Raw genomic sequence first — 21,300 nt, 5'->3', positions numbered from 1 at the left:
CACTATGCATGGTAGTCTATAAGGAAACTATGAATAAAAACACTTCCTCAAAAAATAGAAAATTGCAGATTTCCTCATAATGTAGTCACATCTCAATTAGGTAATCCCTAGGAACATATGTACAAAATAAAAGACATGGTTTGACCAGCAGTTAAGATTTTTTAATTGAAAATGGCAAAAATACAGAATTATGTATTTATCAACAAAGTTAACAAATCTGATGTAAGTTATCCCCAGGGAACTGTATACTAAATATGAAAGTAAATGGCATTGCAATTTTCAAGAAGTTTTGAATGCAAATTCAGGCATTTTCACGCCAGATGACAGACAATGCCAGGCAACCACAATCACTGACAGTGGAGCTGAAAACAGTCACTGACATCTTTATATTCATACAGACACAATGTTTTGTTACTATTTCAGAATTTTTATTTTCGCTTTATTACATGCACACCCTTGTAGGAGTGTTTCGGATAAAGAAAATATACAACATAAGGTTCACAGGTTACATATATAGTACGCTAAACTTTTCCTATCATTGCCTGTTTGTGAAAGTTTTTTGCCTTAAATGCTAGGCTCAGTCTTGCAAAAGTCTTAAATACATGGCACAAGCAATTAGATGTCAAAAAATTGAAAACATTTTAACAGGAAAAAAATTAAAATAAAAGCCTTCAAACTTTTAAGACTACTTTGTAGCTGCAAGTTCTGTTTTAAACAGAGCTTTTGATATCTCTTTTCATCATTTGTTTTTATATCTTTAAAAGATTACAATATAGATACATACACTCTAGAAACATGATCATATTTTTCAGTCCAAGCAATGCCTTTCAGACACATCTGTAATATTTTATGAGCATGACCTCTCTGACACGACTTCTTCAAAATGCTATTTTTCAAGTTCATCATGGGAATATATCTAGAAACTGCAATGAGAAAAAAAAAATTATATTTTTTTTGATATATTTTTGATGAAGTGTACAAAACCACTGCAATTAAACGCCCTAGCATAGTACTTAACAAGAGAAAGGCCTGGGCGGAGAAGAGCATGTTTCTAATTTGTCAACACCAAAGTTTAACAACAAAAACATTCAGCTTACATCAAACTTTCTTTGGTTACATTAACTAAAGAGTCAAAAGACTGATAACAGCAGTTGAAAACTAGATACAGATCAGGGTAAACCTTTGAAGTGTCTGAAAGATGGCTTGAAACAAAGATCTGGAACACTGATGCTATTACTCCAAGTACAGTGGGTCATCACAAACAATGCTTTGTATGAATAGAGAGGGTGTATGATAGATATCTCAGTGAACAGACACAGAGCCCTGACAATTGCAGTGATTGGGTACTATAGAGTGCACTGGGTAAATGAATAATGAAAACAAAAGCTATAACAGGACTGTTTCTCCTACCGAAACGACCACATGCCACAAAGAAGCAGATATATAATCACAGATAAATATCTTTTTTACAGTGATTCAAAGCCTCTAGGTGAGCTCAACAAAGTGTGTTCAAATTTTGACAAAACGTAAGTGGTGGTGACTTACAGACTTTTTCACGAGCATGAGAAAAAGCTTAATTTTTTGTATTTTTCCAATCCTAAGTCTACTCTTCCTTCTGCCTCATTTTGACAACCTCACCATCACAGACCTAATGGTACGCTGAAACTGATAACCAGTGATTACCAAATATGGCTCTAGTTTTAACTTCCATGGTTTTGCATTCCCTGATGGTCCAATGCTTTGCATAATGAAAACTTAAAGCCAACAATGTAACGTTAGATATCTGGCTTACTTTAACAGACTGACATTAACTTGCAGTATTTATACGATTCGTTCCATGCATCTCATGACATCGCAAAATAGATGAATATCACATGACACATTTTCAAAAGTACATCATCACAAATATCCATCATAATTTATGGATGACAGACTTTCATGGTAGAAAAAATTACTCATTGTAAGTTCTGAATTGCACGGTCTTTTCTGATTCAACATATGGAGATTGTGCATATCAAGAAAGAGACGAAGGCCACAACCAATCAAAAACAGCTATCGCATATCAATCTATCAATTTGGTTATTCCGTTCCACTGAAGACTGAAGTGCTTTGTTTTGAACACATTATCTATCACTTACTTTAGTCTGTGTGATAATTCCATAATTAGCATTCAAGAAAGGACTCCTATTCATCATTTAAAATGAACAATGCGAATTTCAATTTTGTTTAAGCCCAGAATTTCGAATGGACCATAGTACAAACAAACCATGTCCGCAAATAGAAATGTGTATTTCTATACACAATTGTACACATTGGTTTGTTTGTACTGCCATCACATGATCCTTGGGGCGTAACTGCAGTCTGTAGGCCACATCTTGTCCTTTTAATGCCAGAGTAGAACCACTGTTTCAACGTTTCAATTTAAATGCACTCAATGTCTACATGTCATGGATATTGGATGCCATTCTTTCTGGTTTATGAAATATTTAACCGATTTACCCAATACCTGTACATCCAAGTCAATGTACAATGTAACAGTTGGAATTGCTACACAATACGTCATATTTCCTACTCTCATATTGATATATCAAGCATTTGACACACTAAGCTATGCTTTCTCGAAGAGTGATTTATGATTATGTGACTGAAAAATACACATGAATTATAATGAAACTGAGTATTTTGCTTTCAGCAAAGATAATGTAACGATAATCTGTACACGTTCTACCGGTATACATGAAATCAATTACTCAAATGGACACAATATGTCTGCTTCTTGTGCAATGATCCATTATCTGCAGAAATCAAATTAAATCCGTTTAACTTGCAAAACGCTGCAACAATAACGTGTCTGGTTGTCTATCTAACCAAATGATACAATTTTGAAAAATAACATTAAACTAAAGAGGTTTCTTGACCGTCCTGAACATGATATGAGAGGATTACGGTCAAAAAAGCAACATCTGGCTTTGTTGCAAAGGCCGTACTCTGTAGAGGTTTTGTGTAGTATATTTGTGTACTAAAAATAAAGTACCAAAAAAGTATTAATTTCATGAGAGATGTGGCTGTGTCAGTGACTCATATATACATATACAGCTCACTTGAAATGCAATGTGTGTAGTTTGTTTAATAAGCAAAGAAACCACGCAGTACCGTGAGATGTGTATTGACTGATCAATAAAACAAGGAATCTAGATCGATAAATAATGGTTTTACATTAACATTACTAATTCATTGTTTATGAGTAAAGAAAGTGACCTCTGTGTTATACTCTGTATACAATACTTGTAGAAACTCCATTGTTACTATGAGTGTCATTGGATCTATACAGAGTCTTTGAAGTGACAGTGTTAACATATAATGCTTAACACCAGCAAAAAATCTATTAATTAATTAATAGAGTCCTCCCTGTTTGACAAGGAATGATATGAGAAAAAAGTGATTCATTTAAACTAAGTGAAAAGTGCTTCAATGAAGCAGGATTTGTCTTTTAATTTAATCAGGCTAGAAATAATAAAATGTTCCTCGGAATCGCTGCTGCTATTTTAGCCAATTGAAAATATTTTTTTTTACATTGAAGCAATCACATACTTCTGCATTGCTATTATTTTAGTGATGGCGCCCTTTAGTCTCTCGAGTCTTCACGCCCGTCGGACTTCAATTCAGACTTCAGTATGGAGTTTGGGAAAAGCAATTATCAACAAGTTGCATGGCGTGGGCATTTTTATGTGGTAAACAATGCAACAGGAGTCGACCTTCAAGAGTAACATGCCCGTTTCATAAAGGTTCATACATCTTCAGTATCAGTTTTTTTTGAATCTAGACTCCATGTCAACAGATGCTAGTTCATAAATAGAAGTTTTTACATGTTGTTCAACGCCTCAGTAGCTTTGCCCACAACTATCCGAGGAACAATAATATTTATCTCTCTGGCCTAATTTCTTTCCTAACGTTCATACTCGTACTGTCAACTGATGTCACTGAGAAATTAAGAATATGTATATATAAACGGTTTATGTCGATGCATGCATATTGGAAGTAAAATATTAAATGTTTTGATCTATTCATCGCTTAAAAAATTTGCTTTGCAAATACATCTAGTAATTCTTTGGTAACATGGTAGACGAGTGAGTCAATATCAGTAAAAGTTGGGAATTTCTCGAAAACTAATTATATTCAGACATCGCAAAGACTGTTTTCTTGATTAACCAACACTTTGCAAATGTCTACATTCACAAACACCGACATGTACGCTATATCATGCACCAGTGCTGAAATGTACACACAGCAGATGCATTTGTGCATACATGAATATTACATACACACATAAGAAAAAAACAAATGTACAAACTACAAACAGACGTGAGAAACTGGCATATAACATAATAGCTTTGCTACATCCATAAATGAGAGAAAATTATGAAATTAGAAAAAAATTACGTCTAAGCGAGATTTGTCAAAAGAATTTTCAATCAACTACTATCCAATAATAAATGGCTGAAATAGGCATTTTAGCCTCACAGGGGCATTCCGGAAATACAAGCAGTTTTCAATAACATGACTGCCTTTTGCTCAGAGCAAGCAAGCAAGAAATTGAGAAGAATTAAAAGAAATACATTCAAAGAATGCTGAGATAGTTGGCAATGCGGTTCACAGTTAAGGGTCAGGGTTGTCAATGGTGTATGTACTCATTACAGCGTGATGTAGTACTTGTTTTTAGTGTATGTCTTTAATATAGATCTGCTGGCTACCTACATCCAACTCTACACTGTGTGTACCGTTGGAAAATCCAGCAACCAATGTTTATGTGCATGTCTGCTGATAATGCTTCAGTACCTCATGTTTCACACAAAAACTTATGTCCCAACCTGTTGTCATCAACACCACTGGCTGATGTCATGGATGAATATAATTGATATGAATCAAAATAGCAACAGCGGTGTAAAGTTGGCTGTCAACATCATTGCAAAGGCTCACATCCTATGTAAAACATTTGCTAGTTTTATAATTAATGTCACTGCCAAATTTAAGCAGTGCCGGCCATAGATGAATTCATTTTCTGAATACGTGATCATCATGCAATTTTAAAAAGTAGCAATCAAATGCTGTGAGATTTCTACACCCTGCAGGAATTTGCATAATGCTTGTTGATATTTACAATTTTTGAGAAAAAACAACCGACTGGTGAACTCCACTTGCACATGGTGTGTTCACATTTCTATGACTACAGTTCAGAAGATGTGCAAAACTGAGATAGTGACTCAAAGTTACTGCGCTTTACACAATGTGCATCCATGATTTAAGTTTGACTTACTTTCTCTACATATGTACGAAAGGAAATGTATCCCAGGGCAGGGACCATGGTTTTCTAGAACATGCCAAATAGTAATCGCAATCCATTTCCTGTCTGAAGTTCTGAATTCACAACAGTCATATCATTTCTTTGAGATGCAAAGTCTTCCAAGATGATACCCATCTCTTGTCAAAGTGACTTTTAGTAGATTTTACATGATATGCGCCTCAAAACGGAATGGGTTGTTTTAATTTTTGCTTGAACTCGTCTTAAGGAAATTTAGAACATTTTCTTTCATAAGCAAGATCGAAAAATTAGGGGTCACTGGCTAATTTTGGGACTGCAGGAAAGAATTGCCAGCCAAACTTTCCACTAGAAAACTGTGTTAACTTTGTGGGCAAAAATCAATTTTTTTGAATTTCTCAAAAACAAGACTAAAAACTTCATTTGCTGCAAAGTTCTAAAACCAACTCTTCATGCACGTCAGCAGCAGACAAGTATCACAAAAATATGAACATATCCATCCAAACACTGAACCTGAGGCGCATTCTTGGTGTGCAAATGTCACAAACAAGCGTTTCCTCTCAAATAGCAGATCATTATAGACATAAATGTTCCTACCCCAAGGCAACAATCACATTAACTTGCACAAGATACTATGATAACAGCGACAACGAAACACCGCTTTACCATTCAATATAAAGAACAAGATGATATTCACAACAAGATTAAGGCCATACTGAAACTGTTACAAACTCTGACATCAGTCATATTTCACATTTTAAATAAATGCCCCTGAGGAATATGATCTGCCACATTGTTCCTACATTCTATGGTTACCTAAATATTGATGATTGGCGCTTTGATGTTTCTTGCCAGAGCAATTCCACTTTTGCGCATGTTTTCAATGACACAGGTAGCACCTGAGCAGGTACTGCATAGGTTTGTACACCTACAGTGTACCCAGTATGTGTTTAAAGAATCTTTCACAACCACCAAAACTTACGTGCAACTGATATATATCTATGCCGAAAAGTCCTACAGAAAATTATACAGTCATGTCATCCATTTCAACTGATGAAACCTGAATCTTTATACTACCTGATTGATTTGACCGCGTTGTAGGACTCCTTAGGAAGTTGTAGGGCATAACATTTGAAATAACATCTCAGCACTAATCCGATATAGTAACCAACTCTGGTGGTTCTAGGAAACATGAGTTCAAAAATAATCAGTATATGACCTAAAGATACCAAAAGAAAGTCAAATTTCTCACCTCAGTCATCATAACAGCCAGAACATTGCTTACATAGAACGACACTTGACCTTTTCAAAGAAGATTTCCACTGAATGATAAGAAAATTTTGTCTCCTTTGGATTTTTCTGTAGAACAAGCTGACTGTTCCTCATGTCATTTAATCTGCTATGGCAAGAAATAATTTAAGCCAATTCTTCTGATTATTTCACTTTTCATAATTTGCGGCTTAACTTTCAACCTACTGCATTTGAACAAGTTGCCGTTCAACCAGTCTCAGACAATCAAAATAACAAATAAGAGATTCATCCACTGAAAAGTAAACTGGAATACTGGAAAATTGCTGTCATCTGTTTGGCAAGCTGATTTGTCAGGAAAAAGATAATAAATATATGTCCTATCTAAATCTCAGTGTTTTTTAAAGAAAACATTCAGACACATTATAGAGTTAACAATTTTTCCACCAGATGTTTGTTAACACTGTCCCTGTCTTCACAATGGACTGGTTGTACTGGTGAACTTAGATTGAGGGTGAAACTGGTCGAGTCATATGTCCCATAGGAATCCAACAGAATTACTATAGGATATAAAAGTGTGTTATAATATTACCATGGAATTTCTAGACGACAATATACGAAGCATATTGCACAATGTCCAGAATTACCACACATGTCAATGAGAAGTCAATGTCCTTGTGGATTTTCTGCGGGACTTTGTCCCAAAAGATTTTCTACATTCTGTTTAAGGTAGTGACACCCAAAAGCAATTCTGTTGACAGTTTTTAGTGACTTTTCCCACCGCTTCAAAGACAAGCACTAACAAAGAAAACAATGGCGCAAAGCTGTAGCTTGTCAAAGATGAGAGTGGAAACAATAAATAACATGTTGCATATAGTCTCTACCTAAAATAATATATTATTATGGATTACTTCTGAATCACTTTCTGCAAAAGCTAAGATATTTCATAGTTGTTAGAATCTTAAACATCAAGGGCTGTGGTATGAACAACCCATGTGTGTAGTAAAACCACTTGTTTAAATTTCTTTCTCTGTGATACAGAAGTCCTACAGTAAAAATGTCACCCTTTCTGACACCAGTTAAACAAAACAGCCCAAAATATTGTTTTTTGTCATTAGTTCTGGGCACATCTGACACCAACATTTATGGAACAGGGAAGGTTCAAGGCATCTGACCATATCAAAATACTGGTACAGCCTTGTTGTTTAACTGCCTAACATGAAAAGTACAATTCAATGCACCAAGACACAAGTAGAATAGAAAGGGTAGAATAGAAAGATTTTACAGTGTCAAAATTCAGGCTCTTAAGTTCATTCAGCGGGTATATTGGCCGGAACGACTCTGACACAAGTATTCCCATGAAGGGAAATCATAAACATACGCACATTAGTGCGTTTCCCCTTCCACTGCCTCACTTTGGTACATACCCACTGTTTTCAATAGGGTGGGTAAATCCTATTTAGAGAAAAATGGGGGTGGAAGGATTTTGAAAAGATTACAGTAGATGACTGTGACTGATACTTAACTAAAATATCATTCTCCTTTTTCACTGAAAATAATAAAAGTTTTTACTGGAGTTGATCTTACCCTCTCTCTGATTTGTAGACTTCGGTAATTCTGTCAACAGGAAGTGAAACGTTAGACCCTTTGAGGGGGGAGAGGAATTAAAGGAGAGAGGAGATTGCGTTCATGAGGCTCTCAAGAAAATAATGCTGCTTTCATAACATCAATGCCAGCGGTGCACTGGTTGGAAGCGGACATGTTCTCAGTTTTCACATTGACCTCCTGGATGTCCGAGGCAGCCGTGTGCTTGCCGCTCTCCTCACTGGGTCCTGCACCTTCATCATCCTCTTCCACCATCTCGTTGATGATCTGCGGCATCTCGCAGGGGATCTTCAGTTTCAGGTGCAGCACCCTTTCTGCTCCTGTGTGCCATGCGCCAAAATTGAAAGATTTAATTAGTATCTTCCGCACAACACAAGTGAAGAGCAAAACAGAGTAGCATGAGAGATGTGTATCATGTGCCACAAACACTTGTTTGGTTATAAACCATGTTCAATGCAGAACCTTTCAAAACTAAAGACAACCTGGTTAACCCTCTGAGTGCTGTAATTTTTTCCCGCCAAAATTTTAGCGCAAATTTCACCGGTTTTTAAATTTTTCTGTAATTCTTTTGATAGATTTGGACCAAATGGACATAACATTTCATTGGCTAAAGATTTTTATCAAAATTGTGTCAAAAATCTGAAAAAAAAATTGACTGGGGTATATTTTATAAAGGTGACAAACATTGACTTTGGTGCTCAAAGGTTTAACCTCAGTAAGTTGAGCGCCTATTGTCAACAAGAAACTTTTTCTCTGATACCTACACCTACCACATTAACTGAACATTTATAAACACCCAACTTGTCATACCATATTTAGAAAGCTATGCAAATCTATATTCTGAGGCATCCAACAGCTCACTCAAAAATATTTCCTGCCTACCTTTGACACTTATGCTCCGAAGATCTGTGATCTTCATAAGGATCTTGGCAAAAGTGTGTGGCTCAGTCGGACGTCGTCTGCGTACGTATATCCGCAGGGCTTCCAGATATGGCTCTTGCATTTTCTCAATTCTCTCCGGCTCTTCAAGTCCAGATCGATCTATTACATGAAGTCAATCAATCAATCAATCAATCAATCAATCATTTGTATTTTTACTTTTATTGATTACTTCTGCACATGCTCAATAGAAAAGTATCCCTGCACTTGACATTCACAATTAAACTTGTTCCACTGACTCAAATGTCAAAAATTTCTCTCAGATGTTTTTTAGAATCACATAAATATTTTGTTCACAAACATTACAAAAGATTGTTGGGTATTACTGCTGATTTAAACAGAACATATGAAAGTGTGATCTCATACATCATATCTCTAGCAGCATTCTGTAAGAGGCACTGGCATGCACAATTAAGCTATGCAAACTATAAAATTCCCTATTTTAGAGCTATCACTGTCATCCAATGCCCCCCTTCCCCCGATAAAAATGCGGAAATATTTCAAAATCCATGGATATTTGTTGGGATATAAGGAACCATGGATTAGTAGCTACAATCAACGTTTCAGTGTGTTATATACTTGAATTAGCTATCCTTCACAAGAATTAACCCTTTGAGTGCTGTAATTTTTCACACCAAAATTTAGTGTAAAATTTTACCAATTTTATGATTTTTTCTGATTTTTTTGATAATTTTGGACCAACTCGACATCACATTTCTTTGGTCGCAGGTTTTCCAAAATTTTGGCAAAATCTGAAAATGGCTAGGGTAGTTTTTTTAGAGCTGACAAAACTTGACTTCAAAGGGTTAAAATCAAACAGGACGTCTTAACATTTAGGTAGAGAAGGGCGCCCTCTATGAGATGAGGAAGGCAGACATTTACAACACTAGGAAAAGCTTTGGACTGCATCACTCGTTTTTCACTTGTTTTGTCTATCGCAACACTGTGTGGACTTCTCACAAAATTCAGTTAAGATGAGAATACAGGAAGGCAGGTGGTATCAGCCAATGAATTCAAAAATGTGAAACTGCTAGACTTCATGCAAAAATAGGAAAGTGTACCTGAACTAATCATAACAAATTGGTCATGCAATGACATACTGAACAGATGAAACCTTAGATGACCCCAAGGCTGGAATATAATTCAAAACGAATGGGTCTGCTAATCAGGGAGAAAAATGATGAAAAAGCCTGCAATGTCTGCATGGTCATAACTTTCTGCAATATTGTATCTTTTTTCAGGTAATACTGCGCTAGGTGATTGGGTACCGTACGTTGTGAGTTCAAACCCAATAGAAACCACTGTATTACCTTTAAGGTTTCAACCTTTTTAAACTTTCCTCAAAAAAAACGTAAACTACTGTCTTTCAAAATCTCGAATACAAACTAGGGGTCACTGTGAAAACAGTCTTGGATTATGAACACAGATTGCCTTAGACTTCCTGATTTTTGAAATGAAAAATGGTCGCTCCAATAACACATGCTAACTCTGTGGCCAACGATTAAAGTTTAAATTTTCACAAAAATTGGGATCGTAAAAATTCCTTTGCAAATAATTGTGAATATTTCTTTTGCTAAATTAGCAGCAGAACAGTAAAGGAAAGTTATAATTTGATTATCAAAAGATGCTGTTAGGCGCATTCTACCTTAAATCTAATTTGGAGAATTGTAACAGGTAAGATATTTATCTCAAAGAACATACAGAGTGTTATACTACACATTGTATATTCAAGGACTCAGACATGAGTTACACACACCCCATGGCAACACCTACAACAAGCTCTACCAGTTGAACAACCGATGTCTATAGTATCTGTTGTCACACAAAATGTGTCCTTGTAAGATATTACAGATCAGACACATGGCAACTCGCAAGCACCGCTTCAGGCATGCCAGACAAACGCTGATCCAAGAGTCACTTTGAAAGGGTAATTAACGTAGCTTGGGTTGATATTCGAAACCACAGCATCCATTAAAACCCCAGCGTTTCTAGTACATGTGCATTAGCCTAAATTTCCAGTTGTAAAACTTGGACAGTTTTGTCTTTTTTGCATGATTTTAATTTTGACAAACACACCACACTGCTTCTCTGTTTGTAATTAAAGTCTACATAATGCAATATAAATTTTTCCACTGATCGAGAAATTTATAGATTAAAGTTTACAATAGTTTTTGGAGGTTATTGTATGATCTGAAAAGACTGACAATCTCTACCAACGCAAGACTATTAACCCTTTCGCCACAATGGTTTGGCCCAGACCTATTGTTATCGATGGTGATTGTGAACCTATATCCATGGAATGGGGCTGAACGAATTAAATTGATTTACAAGAATTTTACAAAAACACTTTCATTTCAACACAAAAATAGTTGGTAATGTATAGAAGAGGCAAAATTTTATAGTGTCTCTCTCTCTGTGCTTCCCTTGATTTACAAGAATTTTACAAAAACACTTTCATTTCAACACAAAAATAGTTGGTAATGTATAGAAGAGGCAAAATTTTATAGTGTCTCTCTCTCTGTGCTTCCCTTCTGTAACATTAGTTTTTTGTGCTCTGCTCACGAAACCATTCTAACATGACAAATATTTTACTTTTCTACACAGTTCATCATTAATTCAACAGGTAAGCAAACTCTGCCAAGACTAATTTATAGCGTCAATTAACCTATGAACTGTGTATACCCATTCAAATACTAACCAGATATGAACTGTAAATGCTCACGTGTTTCATTATATATTGAAGTTATGTGTAAATTTGAACCTTTGCCACATGTTTGCAACTTCATTGAAATTATTATGATCAACATAATGAACAATAATCACCGCCGATTAATTCTAAAAGGTCATGAAGTATACAAATATGTAATTAGCTGAAATAAAAATATTAAAGTAATTTTACTGCTCTTATTGTATCACCACTTTATCTAGCAAGTGTAATTACCGTTGGCTAAGTCCTTCAAGCCATATATGCCGAGCTGTGAAAGCTCATTAGATATGCAAATTATAAATAAGCTGACATGAAAATGTGAAATGACTTTCGATATTGTTTTGATCTAGTACCTGGTATAATCATCAATGTACATAGCATGTTTTGCCAACTTTGATCAAGTAAATCCCGGTATATATCCCTAATAAGCAAAGTTAATTAAATATGTAAATTAGGAAGTGGCTTTAGTAAAAATGCTTCGTGATTGTCAGTAATGTTGTATCATGGTATCTGCAATATGTGTAGCAAATTTTGTCAACTTTGGTCAAGTCAATTCAGACATATATCTCTAATTAGGAAAGTTCATTAAATATACAAATTAGGAATTGGCTGAAGAGAAAATGCTTGATGACTTTCAATAATATTGAATTATAGAGTCTTTAATATACATAGTAAGTTTCATCAATTTTGATCAAGTCCATTAAGATAAATATACCTAATTATGAAATTCATTTAATATTAAAATTAGGTTTTCGCTGAAGTAAAAATGTCTTTTGACTTTCAATAATGTTATATCACAGTATCTTTGATGTATATAGTAAGTTTCAACAACTACAATCAAGTTAATTCAGATTTATATCCCTAATTGGGAAAGTTCATAAAATATGCAAATTCGGAATTGGCTGAAGTAAAAATGTTTAATGACTTTCAAAAATGTGTATCATAGTGGCTTCAATACATGTAGCAAGTTTCATCAAATTTGGTCCAGTCATTTCAAATATATATTCCTAATTAACAAAGTTCATGAAATATGCAAATTAGGAATTGGCTGAAATTAAAACGCTTAAAGACTTTCAATAATGTTAAATCATAGTATCTTTAATATACATACCAAGTTTGGTTAATTTTGATCAAGTCAAATCAGACATATATCCCTAGTTAGGAAAGTTCATTAAATATGCAAATTAGCATTTATCTTTCATGTCACCCTTAATGGTTCCCACTGCTGATATATCTTGGTGTGATCAACATTTGTAGCAAATCTCATCAAATTTTGTGTAGTTGTTATTATATTTTTTCTAAAATCATTAATTATGCAAATGAGCAAAAAGTATGCAAGCCAGACCCACCAAAAACTAATCAGTTCTTGCCATTTGCTAACTGAATATATGTACCAGATTTGATTCTGATCTGATAAGCCGTTTTTGAGAAAATGGACCAACAGACAGACAGACAGACACACAGACGGACAGACAGACAGACAGACAGACATCGCTGCGACATATGCCCACGTGTGTAAACACGTGAGCAAAAAAATATTGTAGCAATTCACTGTCAATGAAAACCCACGTTATAACATGAACCAAAACTCTTACGACAGGTCAATAAACTAATGTTTGGTCCTTTTTTGCTCACGTGTGAACACGTGAGCATATGTCGCAGCGATGTCTGTCTGTCTGTGTGTCTGTCTGTCTGTCTGTCTGTCTGTCTGTCTGTCTGTCTGTCTGTTGGTCCATTTTCTCAAAAACGGCTGAACGTATTTCATTCAAATTTGGTAGACATCTTCAGAATTCAAATGGCTAGAACTGAAAAGGTTTTGGTGGGCGTGGCTTGGATATTAATGAAGTTATGAAAGTTTTAATTTTTCTGTTACGCCGCGTATGACAAGTGAAAACAATCGACTGTTTGAGGGCGCTGTGAAATGTGCTTGTCCAGGTTGGCTACAGCTGGATAGCTCTGGTTTCAACCACGGTCCCTCCGTGTTTCAACCTCGTATTGAACATTAAAAATATGATATTTTATTACTCATTCAACTCACTATTCAAGATAAAATATCGTTTAGCAAATTAGCTTTATCCTTGGTAATTGATTGTTTCCCTCGCTGCTCGATCGCCAGAAATGAGTACATACGTTCTTAGCCCTGCGTACGATGCTGTGTGTTCCGCTACAGCTAATAGCCGTGTGGTGTGCGCATCGTACGCAGGGCTAATACGTTCTCTACCTAGCCTCATGGCATGGAAGTGCTGATGAATAATAACTTTGGGTCAAAGGTATTGAAGTGTCCAATCAGGTTCGTGCACAGAGTCCAAGGCCATGACCTACTTCATGTACTTCTGCACTGTTTTGATTTTGCTTCGCCAAGAAACGTATTCGTCATTGTCCATAGAAGTATGTTTGCTCTCCTTTGAGGTTGTTTGTGAAACAAATTCCGGGATAGGCCTTGGAATGCATACGATCGGCATCGCGGCAGTGCATGTAGCTAGCCCTACGAGTATGGCGAGAGTGTCCGGCTTTGGCTACGCCGCCTCCCACCTCCGGTAGGCGGCGTAGCCCCCGGCGTAGCCAAAGCCGGACACTGTCGCCATACTCGTAGGGCTATGCATGTAGCGTACCATGCTTGTGTAACTGCCGAGCTCAACGTGCATTCACGGTTGATACTCGTGTACAATCATGATGTGTTCAATTCTGATGAAGATTCATAAGTCTTACTTTTGCAGTCTTTTTCCGTACGATAATCCCGACAATACGTGTTACTGTTAGACGAGGTGGCCATTTTATGATAAGTTTCAATACTGCACAGCTACATAGCGTCACTATCGTGTGATCGAGGTACAGCGTTGTTGAACGGGATACAGAAACTCTTCAGAGGGAGAAACGATCGTTGACATGAACAGTCAATGTACTTCAGCACGTAGTCCGCAGATAGCGGATCGAGAAAATAAACGTTGTCCCAGTAAATAACGGAATATTTATGTACATTAACTCGATATTAATCAAATTTCCAGCTCATCGCAAAAAAATGTATTGCAAAGATTAATTTGTCACTGACAAATACTGCACTGTATGGAAAAAACACTCTGTAGAATAGTTCAACTTCAATTGGTATTACCCGAGACAAACACTTGTGTTGTCAATTTTGATTTCATTTCATAAACTTCATACTTCATCGAGTATCGTGTATTTCAGCCTTTGTGAAGCCATTTTATTGATATTTTCAATTTTTGTCTTGGCTTTGTTGTGGAACATGTTGAATCGTCTCCGTGGACATGTAGGCAAAAGTGTGACGGGGTCGAAGTGACTTGGGTACCTGGGGCCGACCAAAACCAGTGTGAATTACTGGGGTCAAAGCGGACAGCGGCCGGGATGACGTGTTCCCCAAGCGAGCTACCTTCAGAAGTCTGTTTCATCGCAAAAAACGTCAACTTTTAAAACCCGTCATTTATTTACTGATGTTATTCTCAGCATCACAAACATATACGCCTCTGCTATGTATCACAGCAAATAGTTATATTTGAGCGCCCCGTAAATGGGATCCTCGTTTTTTTGCGAACCCGGAAGTGTGTCTTGCTCAATGCATTTCCTACCCATAGCGAGGGAAACTGCCCGCGTTCCCATGCTCCCATGCACCCTTTTTCAATGCCAGTGCAACGCCATCTGTGCAAAATTTGTGGTGGTATGCTCCCGTGTGATGGAAAACCTCTCTTATTCTAACAATGACGTAGTTGACTTTGGACTTCGATTTCGTAAATGTGATGTCCATGCAGTGAGTTTGGGTTGGCGCGCTTATAATGCAATCTTCGCCCGCCTGCGGTCCGATATCCCGCATTTATTAGCGATATTTATCTGTTTTGACTTGACCAAAGTTGGCAAAAACTTGCTATGTACATTAAAGATACTATGATACAAGATTATTGAAAGTCATTTGACATTTTTTTCAGCCAATTCCCAATATGCATATTTAATGAACCTTCCAAATTAGGGATATATACTGGCATTTACTTGATAAAATTTGGCGAAACATGCTGTGTACATTGATCATTATACCAGGTTATAACAGTATTGAAAGTCATTTTGCATTTTCATGTCAGCTAATTCATAATTTGCATAAATAGCTAACAAGCTTTCACGGTTTGGCATACAGAGCTTGAAGGACTTGACCAAAGGTAATTACACATGCTATATTGTGATACAATGACAGTACTCAAAGAAATTGATTATTTTTATTTCAGCTAATTACATATTTGAATACTTAATGACCTTTAGAATGATCTGTGGTGAAATTCATTGTGTTGATCATAACACTTAAATGTAGCAAAGCATGTAGCAAAGGTTCAAACTTGCACATAAATGCAATATATAATGAAACACGTGAGCATTTTCAGTTCATATCTGGTTTGCTCACGTGCATATGTCGCAGCGATGTCTGTCTGTCTGTCTGTCTGTTGGTCCGATATCTCAAAAACGGCTGATCAGATCAGAATCAAATCTGGTACATAGATTGAGTTTGCAAATGGCAAGAACTGATTAGTTTTTGGTGGGTCTGGCTTGCATACTTTTTGCTCATTTGCATAATTAATGATTTTAGAAAAAACGGATATACATTAAAAACGACTGCACATAATACGATGAGATTTGCTACAAATGTTGATCACACCAAGATATATCAGCCGTGGGAAGCATTAAGGGGTGACATGAAAGATAGTTGCTAATTTGCATATTTAATGAACTTTCCTAATCAGGGATATATATCTGATTTGACTGGATCAAAATTGACCAAACTTGGTATGTATATTGAAGATACTATGATTTAACATTATTGAAAGTCGTTAAGCATTTTAACTTCACCCAATTCCCAATTTGCATATTTAATGAACTTTGCTAATTAGGGATATATATTTGAATTGACTGGACCATTGTTGATGAAACTTGCTACATGTATTGAAGCTACTATGATACAACATTCTTGAAAGTCATTAAGCATTTTTACTGCAGCCAATTCCGAATTTGCATATTTAATGAACTTTCCTAATTAGGGATATATATCTGAATTAACTTGATTTTAGTTATTGAAACTTGCTATATACATCAGAGATACTGTGATATAACATTATTGAAAGTCAAAAGACATTTTTACTTCAGCCAATTCCTAATTTGCATATTAAAGGAATTTTCATAATTAGGGATATATATCTGAATTGACTTGATTTTAGTTATTGAAACTTGCTATATACATCAGAGATACTGTGATATAACATTATTAAAAGTCACAAGACATTTTTACTTCAGCCAATTCCTAATTTGCATATTAAAGGAATTTTCATAATTAGGGATATATATCTGAATTGACTAGATCAAAATTGATGAAACTTGCTACGTAAATTAAAGACACAATAGTACAATACTATTGAAAGTCATTAAGCATTTTCTCTTTAGCCAATTCCTAATTTGCATTTTTAATGAACTTTCCTAATTAGGGATATATATCTGAATTGACTGCCAAAGTTGACAAAACTTGCTACATATATTGAAGACACTATGATACAGCAATATTAAAAATCGTTAAGCATTTTTACTTCAGCCAATTCCTAATTTACATATTTAATGAACTTTGCTAATTAGGGATATATATCTGAATTGACTGGACCAAAGTTGATGAAACTTGCTATACACATTAAAGATACTATGATACAGCATTATTGAAAGTCATTAAGCAATTTTTCTTCAGCCAATTCCTAATTTGCATTTTCGATGATCTTTCCTCTGAGATTCACTTGATCAAAGTTGGCAAAACATGCTATGTACATTGATGATTATACCAGGTTAAAACAATATTGAAAGTCATTTCACATTTTCATGTCAGCTAATTTATAATTTGCATATCTAATGAGCTTTCACAGTTTGGCATATATGGCTTGAAGGACTTGACCAAAGGTAATTACACTTGCTATATAAAGTGGTGATACAATGACAGCAGTCAAAGAACTTAATATTTTCATTTCAGCTAATTACATATTTGTATACTTCTTGACCTTTTAGAATTAATCGGTGGTGAACATTGTTCATTATGTTGATCATAATACTTTCAATGAAGTTGCAAACATGTGACAAAGGTTCAAATTTACACATAACTGCAATATATAATGAAACACGTGAGCATTTTCAGTTCATATCTGGTTACCCATGTTGACAGGCCTTTCATGAAAATGATATTGGTCACACTTAACCATGATGATCGTAAAAATTATTGAGAAAATAAATTACAAACCTCCACTGATGAGGCAAATTGTGGAAAGCAGGGCGACCTCTCTTTCATCCAGCTTCAGACTGAAGACTTGCTTGGAAAATGGTCCTATTGTGTCCAAGAGAGTTCCAAACCCTCCACTTTTCAGCTGGGAATTTGTGAGTGTTAATCCTGATGTGAATGTGACACTACCGTCATCTCTGTTGAACCGATAACTTATCCTCAAAATCTGAGACAAAAAGAAAAACGTCAAAAGATAAAGTCTTTAAGAATACCGAGGTACAATGTACATCACAAAGGATGTAGATGTATTTTTTGTTACTGAATGTTCACAATCCACAGTTTGAGGTAGAACACACCTCGGGGACAAATATTCGGATTCCCAAACTTTTACAATTCATTTCTAATTTACCACTTGTGGGGCTCATTTTAAAGCTCTTGGTTTAAGAACATTTTTTAGTTTTCGAAAATCAAACATTATTTATTTTTCCCCATAGAGTTAACACAGGGATGGCAGCCATTTTGAATTTCAAATATCGAGATATCTCAGGTAATTTGCCTCTCTAATACCACATTTTGCATCGTAACCCCAGATTTTTTATTCTTGATTTGGTAAGAGAATGGTCAAAAGTTTCATCGAGGAAAGTTTGAGCAAAAGTATAGGTCTTTCACTTTTGAGGTGGTGCTACCTTAATTTCAATCCGTACGTTCAACACTAGGTATTGCTCGTGGATCATTGCAAATATAGTACATGTATTTAAAAATAATGGAAAAATTGTTGGGTACCCAACTAATAACAAGATTTCCAAGGAAAACATTGATCTTATCAAAAAGCAGTCACCCTATTCAGCCTTGTTTGAACTTTTTGAATCCAAGGTATAAAAGTATTTACCATGATCTCCAAACACGCTGCTTTTAGTAGCGTGATCTGGTCTTGTGTCTTGAGCTGTAGGAAGCCGGGAACTTTTTTGGCAAATTCAACCACCATGATGATCGCCCTCGACGACATGTCTGTGACATACTCAAACAGCAAGGGGTCGGTTTCACTTGACGAGCCAACGCCTGGCGCTGGATCTGCTGCCTACAAGAAAAGAAACAAGAGAACTGTCAGAAATGTGACAAGACGAAGAGATTGCAAAACAAAATTAATGAGAGCTGAGATAGCAAAGCTGGCTGCAAAGTCGGTCCAATGTACATCTGTGCAACATTATCACAGATGATCAATTTTCATTTCACAGATGACAACTGAGGAGGAAAACCTGTCTGGTGAAGTTGTTCTCTATAAATGCACCTACAGGACAAAAGTAAACATTGAATTTTTCAGGATAATGAAAAACTAAGAGAGTGAAAAGTTTTATTACATGAAGAGCTTTAAAATGAACCCCAACAAGTGGCAGATCAGAAAAGAATTGCAAAGTTAGGGACTCTGAATATGTGTCCCAGAGGCGCATTCTACCTTAATTTAGAGAGGTAATTCAAGGAAGCACAAATTGGTAAATTATCAAAAATTTACGAGACTTCTCTAACGGCTCCTTTATGAATTGTAAAATGTTTAACATCTGATATTCAGTCCATGGAACAATCAGGGAAGAAAGCCAACATTGGATTACAGGACTTTCTAGCATGAATGCCAAACCTAGAGAAATAGTCACTCTCTTAATTCAGTACTTATTATTTTGGCAATTTTGTATAACTTTCTTTAGTGAAACACTTGAAACACCTGGGAAGAGCGGCCCACAAAGAAGGCGCCTTCATAAATGCTAACAAACGGAGATACTAAAATTGACATGATATTGTGCAGTGTTTTTGTTAAGGGCGGTCAGCAGGTAAATGTTGCCATGGTTCCCCAGTCATTTTACCGGGATTCCCCTTGGTATGTCATTGCAATCAGGTCAGGGGACAGCAGAAATGCTACCAGGGTTACCAGATCATTTACCGATATTCGCAAACCTTAGCAAAACCACTGTCATGGAGAAGTTTAATTATTGACTGATGGTTACTCCACCAAACAGCAACCTCCATGTTGATTATATGATGGTAGTTTCATATTCTCTTCATGGCATGATAAATTCCATCAGAAAGAGTGATTTTCTCCTTTTATGACAGATCTATCAGTAGTTGTAAAATTGACATCTTTGCTTGTCCAGTTATATGAACGGAAACTGCATGAACATTCATGGCTGACATGGTATGACATACTCTACGTTGCGTCCGTGTTACGCACTTTGCCCTTTGAAATTTGAAATGAACAATCACTGTAGGTCACTGTGATTATGTATAGTTAACGGTGGCAGGGAATACCTCAGAAAAGCAGTAGGTTGTCAAATACATTATAAATATGAAATAGTTAATGAAGTTTCTATATGTGGCATGGAACCAACTTTCACCAGAAACTGACTGCTGTTTGAGGTCTTATTGCTATATTGGATATTTACCCATTGAGAGCATTTAACACAGATTTGGATGATATACATGCATTCATGCACGGTTACAGAGGCGTGTTGGCCATGTCTACTTGTGGAATCATCAGCAGATATAAAGTTTGGCGGCACACTTTATTCTCTAGCCCCTACATGAAAATCACTGATCAGCTAACAGCAGATCAGCTGGCAACGGAATGCAGAAAGATTATGCTGCTTTGGAAGCACAAAATGGTGACCTGAAAACATTTTCAACACAAAAGTGCTGACTCCGGAGAAAACCTTCAGATTCCAAGGCAGCAAATTAAGAAATATCCACCTGGGTTGGGCAGGTCTATTTTTGGTTGGGCAGGTAAAATTTTGCACTTACCTGCCTGGTGATAATTGTCAATTTTTAGCTGGCCGATGTCAGATGCGAGGTCTATTAGTAGGCAACAAATAATTCCCACAGCAGGTACTATTCTGGGCCATGCAACTTTTGAAATTTATCTGTCTGAATGTATATATTAATTTCCAATACTCAATGGCGGCTCACCTTATATTGTCTATTCACTTTAATACTTTAAAGAGCTTTACAGTTTTCTGTCACTACTTGTTTTGTCACTGCAGTTGTTAGGTGTATTACAGACTAGTTTTCTTATACAAATTTCCACAAAAAATTTTGCAAGAACTTTTTGCAAATTTTAGAAAAAACCTGCTTATTTCTTCATGGATAAATTCCAAACACATGTGAATATGTCATGATATGACCTACTGGAAATCTTTTACAGTATTTTCACGATGGCTAAGGTCTCAAATATTGGCAAGGACAAATGGTGGTGCT

At 36.0% G+C, this 21,300-nt stretch overlaps 1 protein-coding gene across 3 annotated transcripts in view; it reads right to left on the bottom strand.

Annotated features, from left to right (window-relative positions):
* Nucleotides 1-406: 406 nt before the first annotated feature.
* LOC139143689 (retinoic acid receptor beta-like) overlaps nt 407-21,300 on the bottom strand; it is a 77,642-nt gene continuing 56,748 nt past the window's right edge. For all 3 annotated transcript variants that reach the window (XM_070714206.1, XM_070714207.1, XM_070714208.1), the window contains 4 exons: nt 18,950-19,138; nt 18,082-18,286; nt 9,053-9,211; nt 407-8,490 (listed from right to left, as the gene is read on the bottom strand). In XM_070714206.1, the coding sequence (XP_070570307.1) occupies nt 8,264-8,490; nt 9,053-9,211; nt 18,082-18,286; nt 18,950-19,138 (780 nt within the window). In that variant the 3' untranslated portion in view covers nt 407-8,263. The remainder of the gene's footprint in view (nt 8,491-9,052; nt 9,212-18,081; nt 18,287-18,949; nt 19,139-21,300) is intronic.

Source organism: Ptychodera flava, chromosome 11, assembly GCF_041260155.1.
Source record: "Ptychodera flava strain L36383 chromosome 11, AS_Pfla_20210202, whole genome shotgun sequence".
In the NCBI taxonomy this organism is placed as follows: domain Eukaryota; kingdom Metazoa; phylum Hemichordata; class Enteropneusta; family Ptychoderidae; genus Ptychodera; species Ptychodera flava.
Note: the sequence above shows the minus strand (reverse complement) of the source record. Positions and strands in the feature narration are given on the sequence as shown.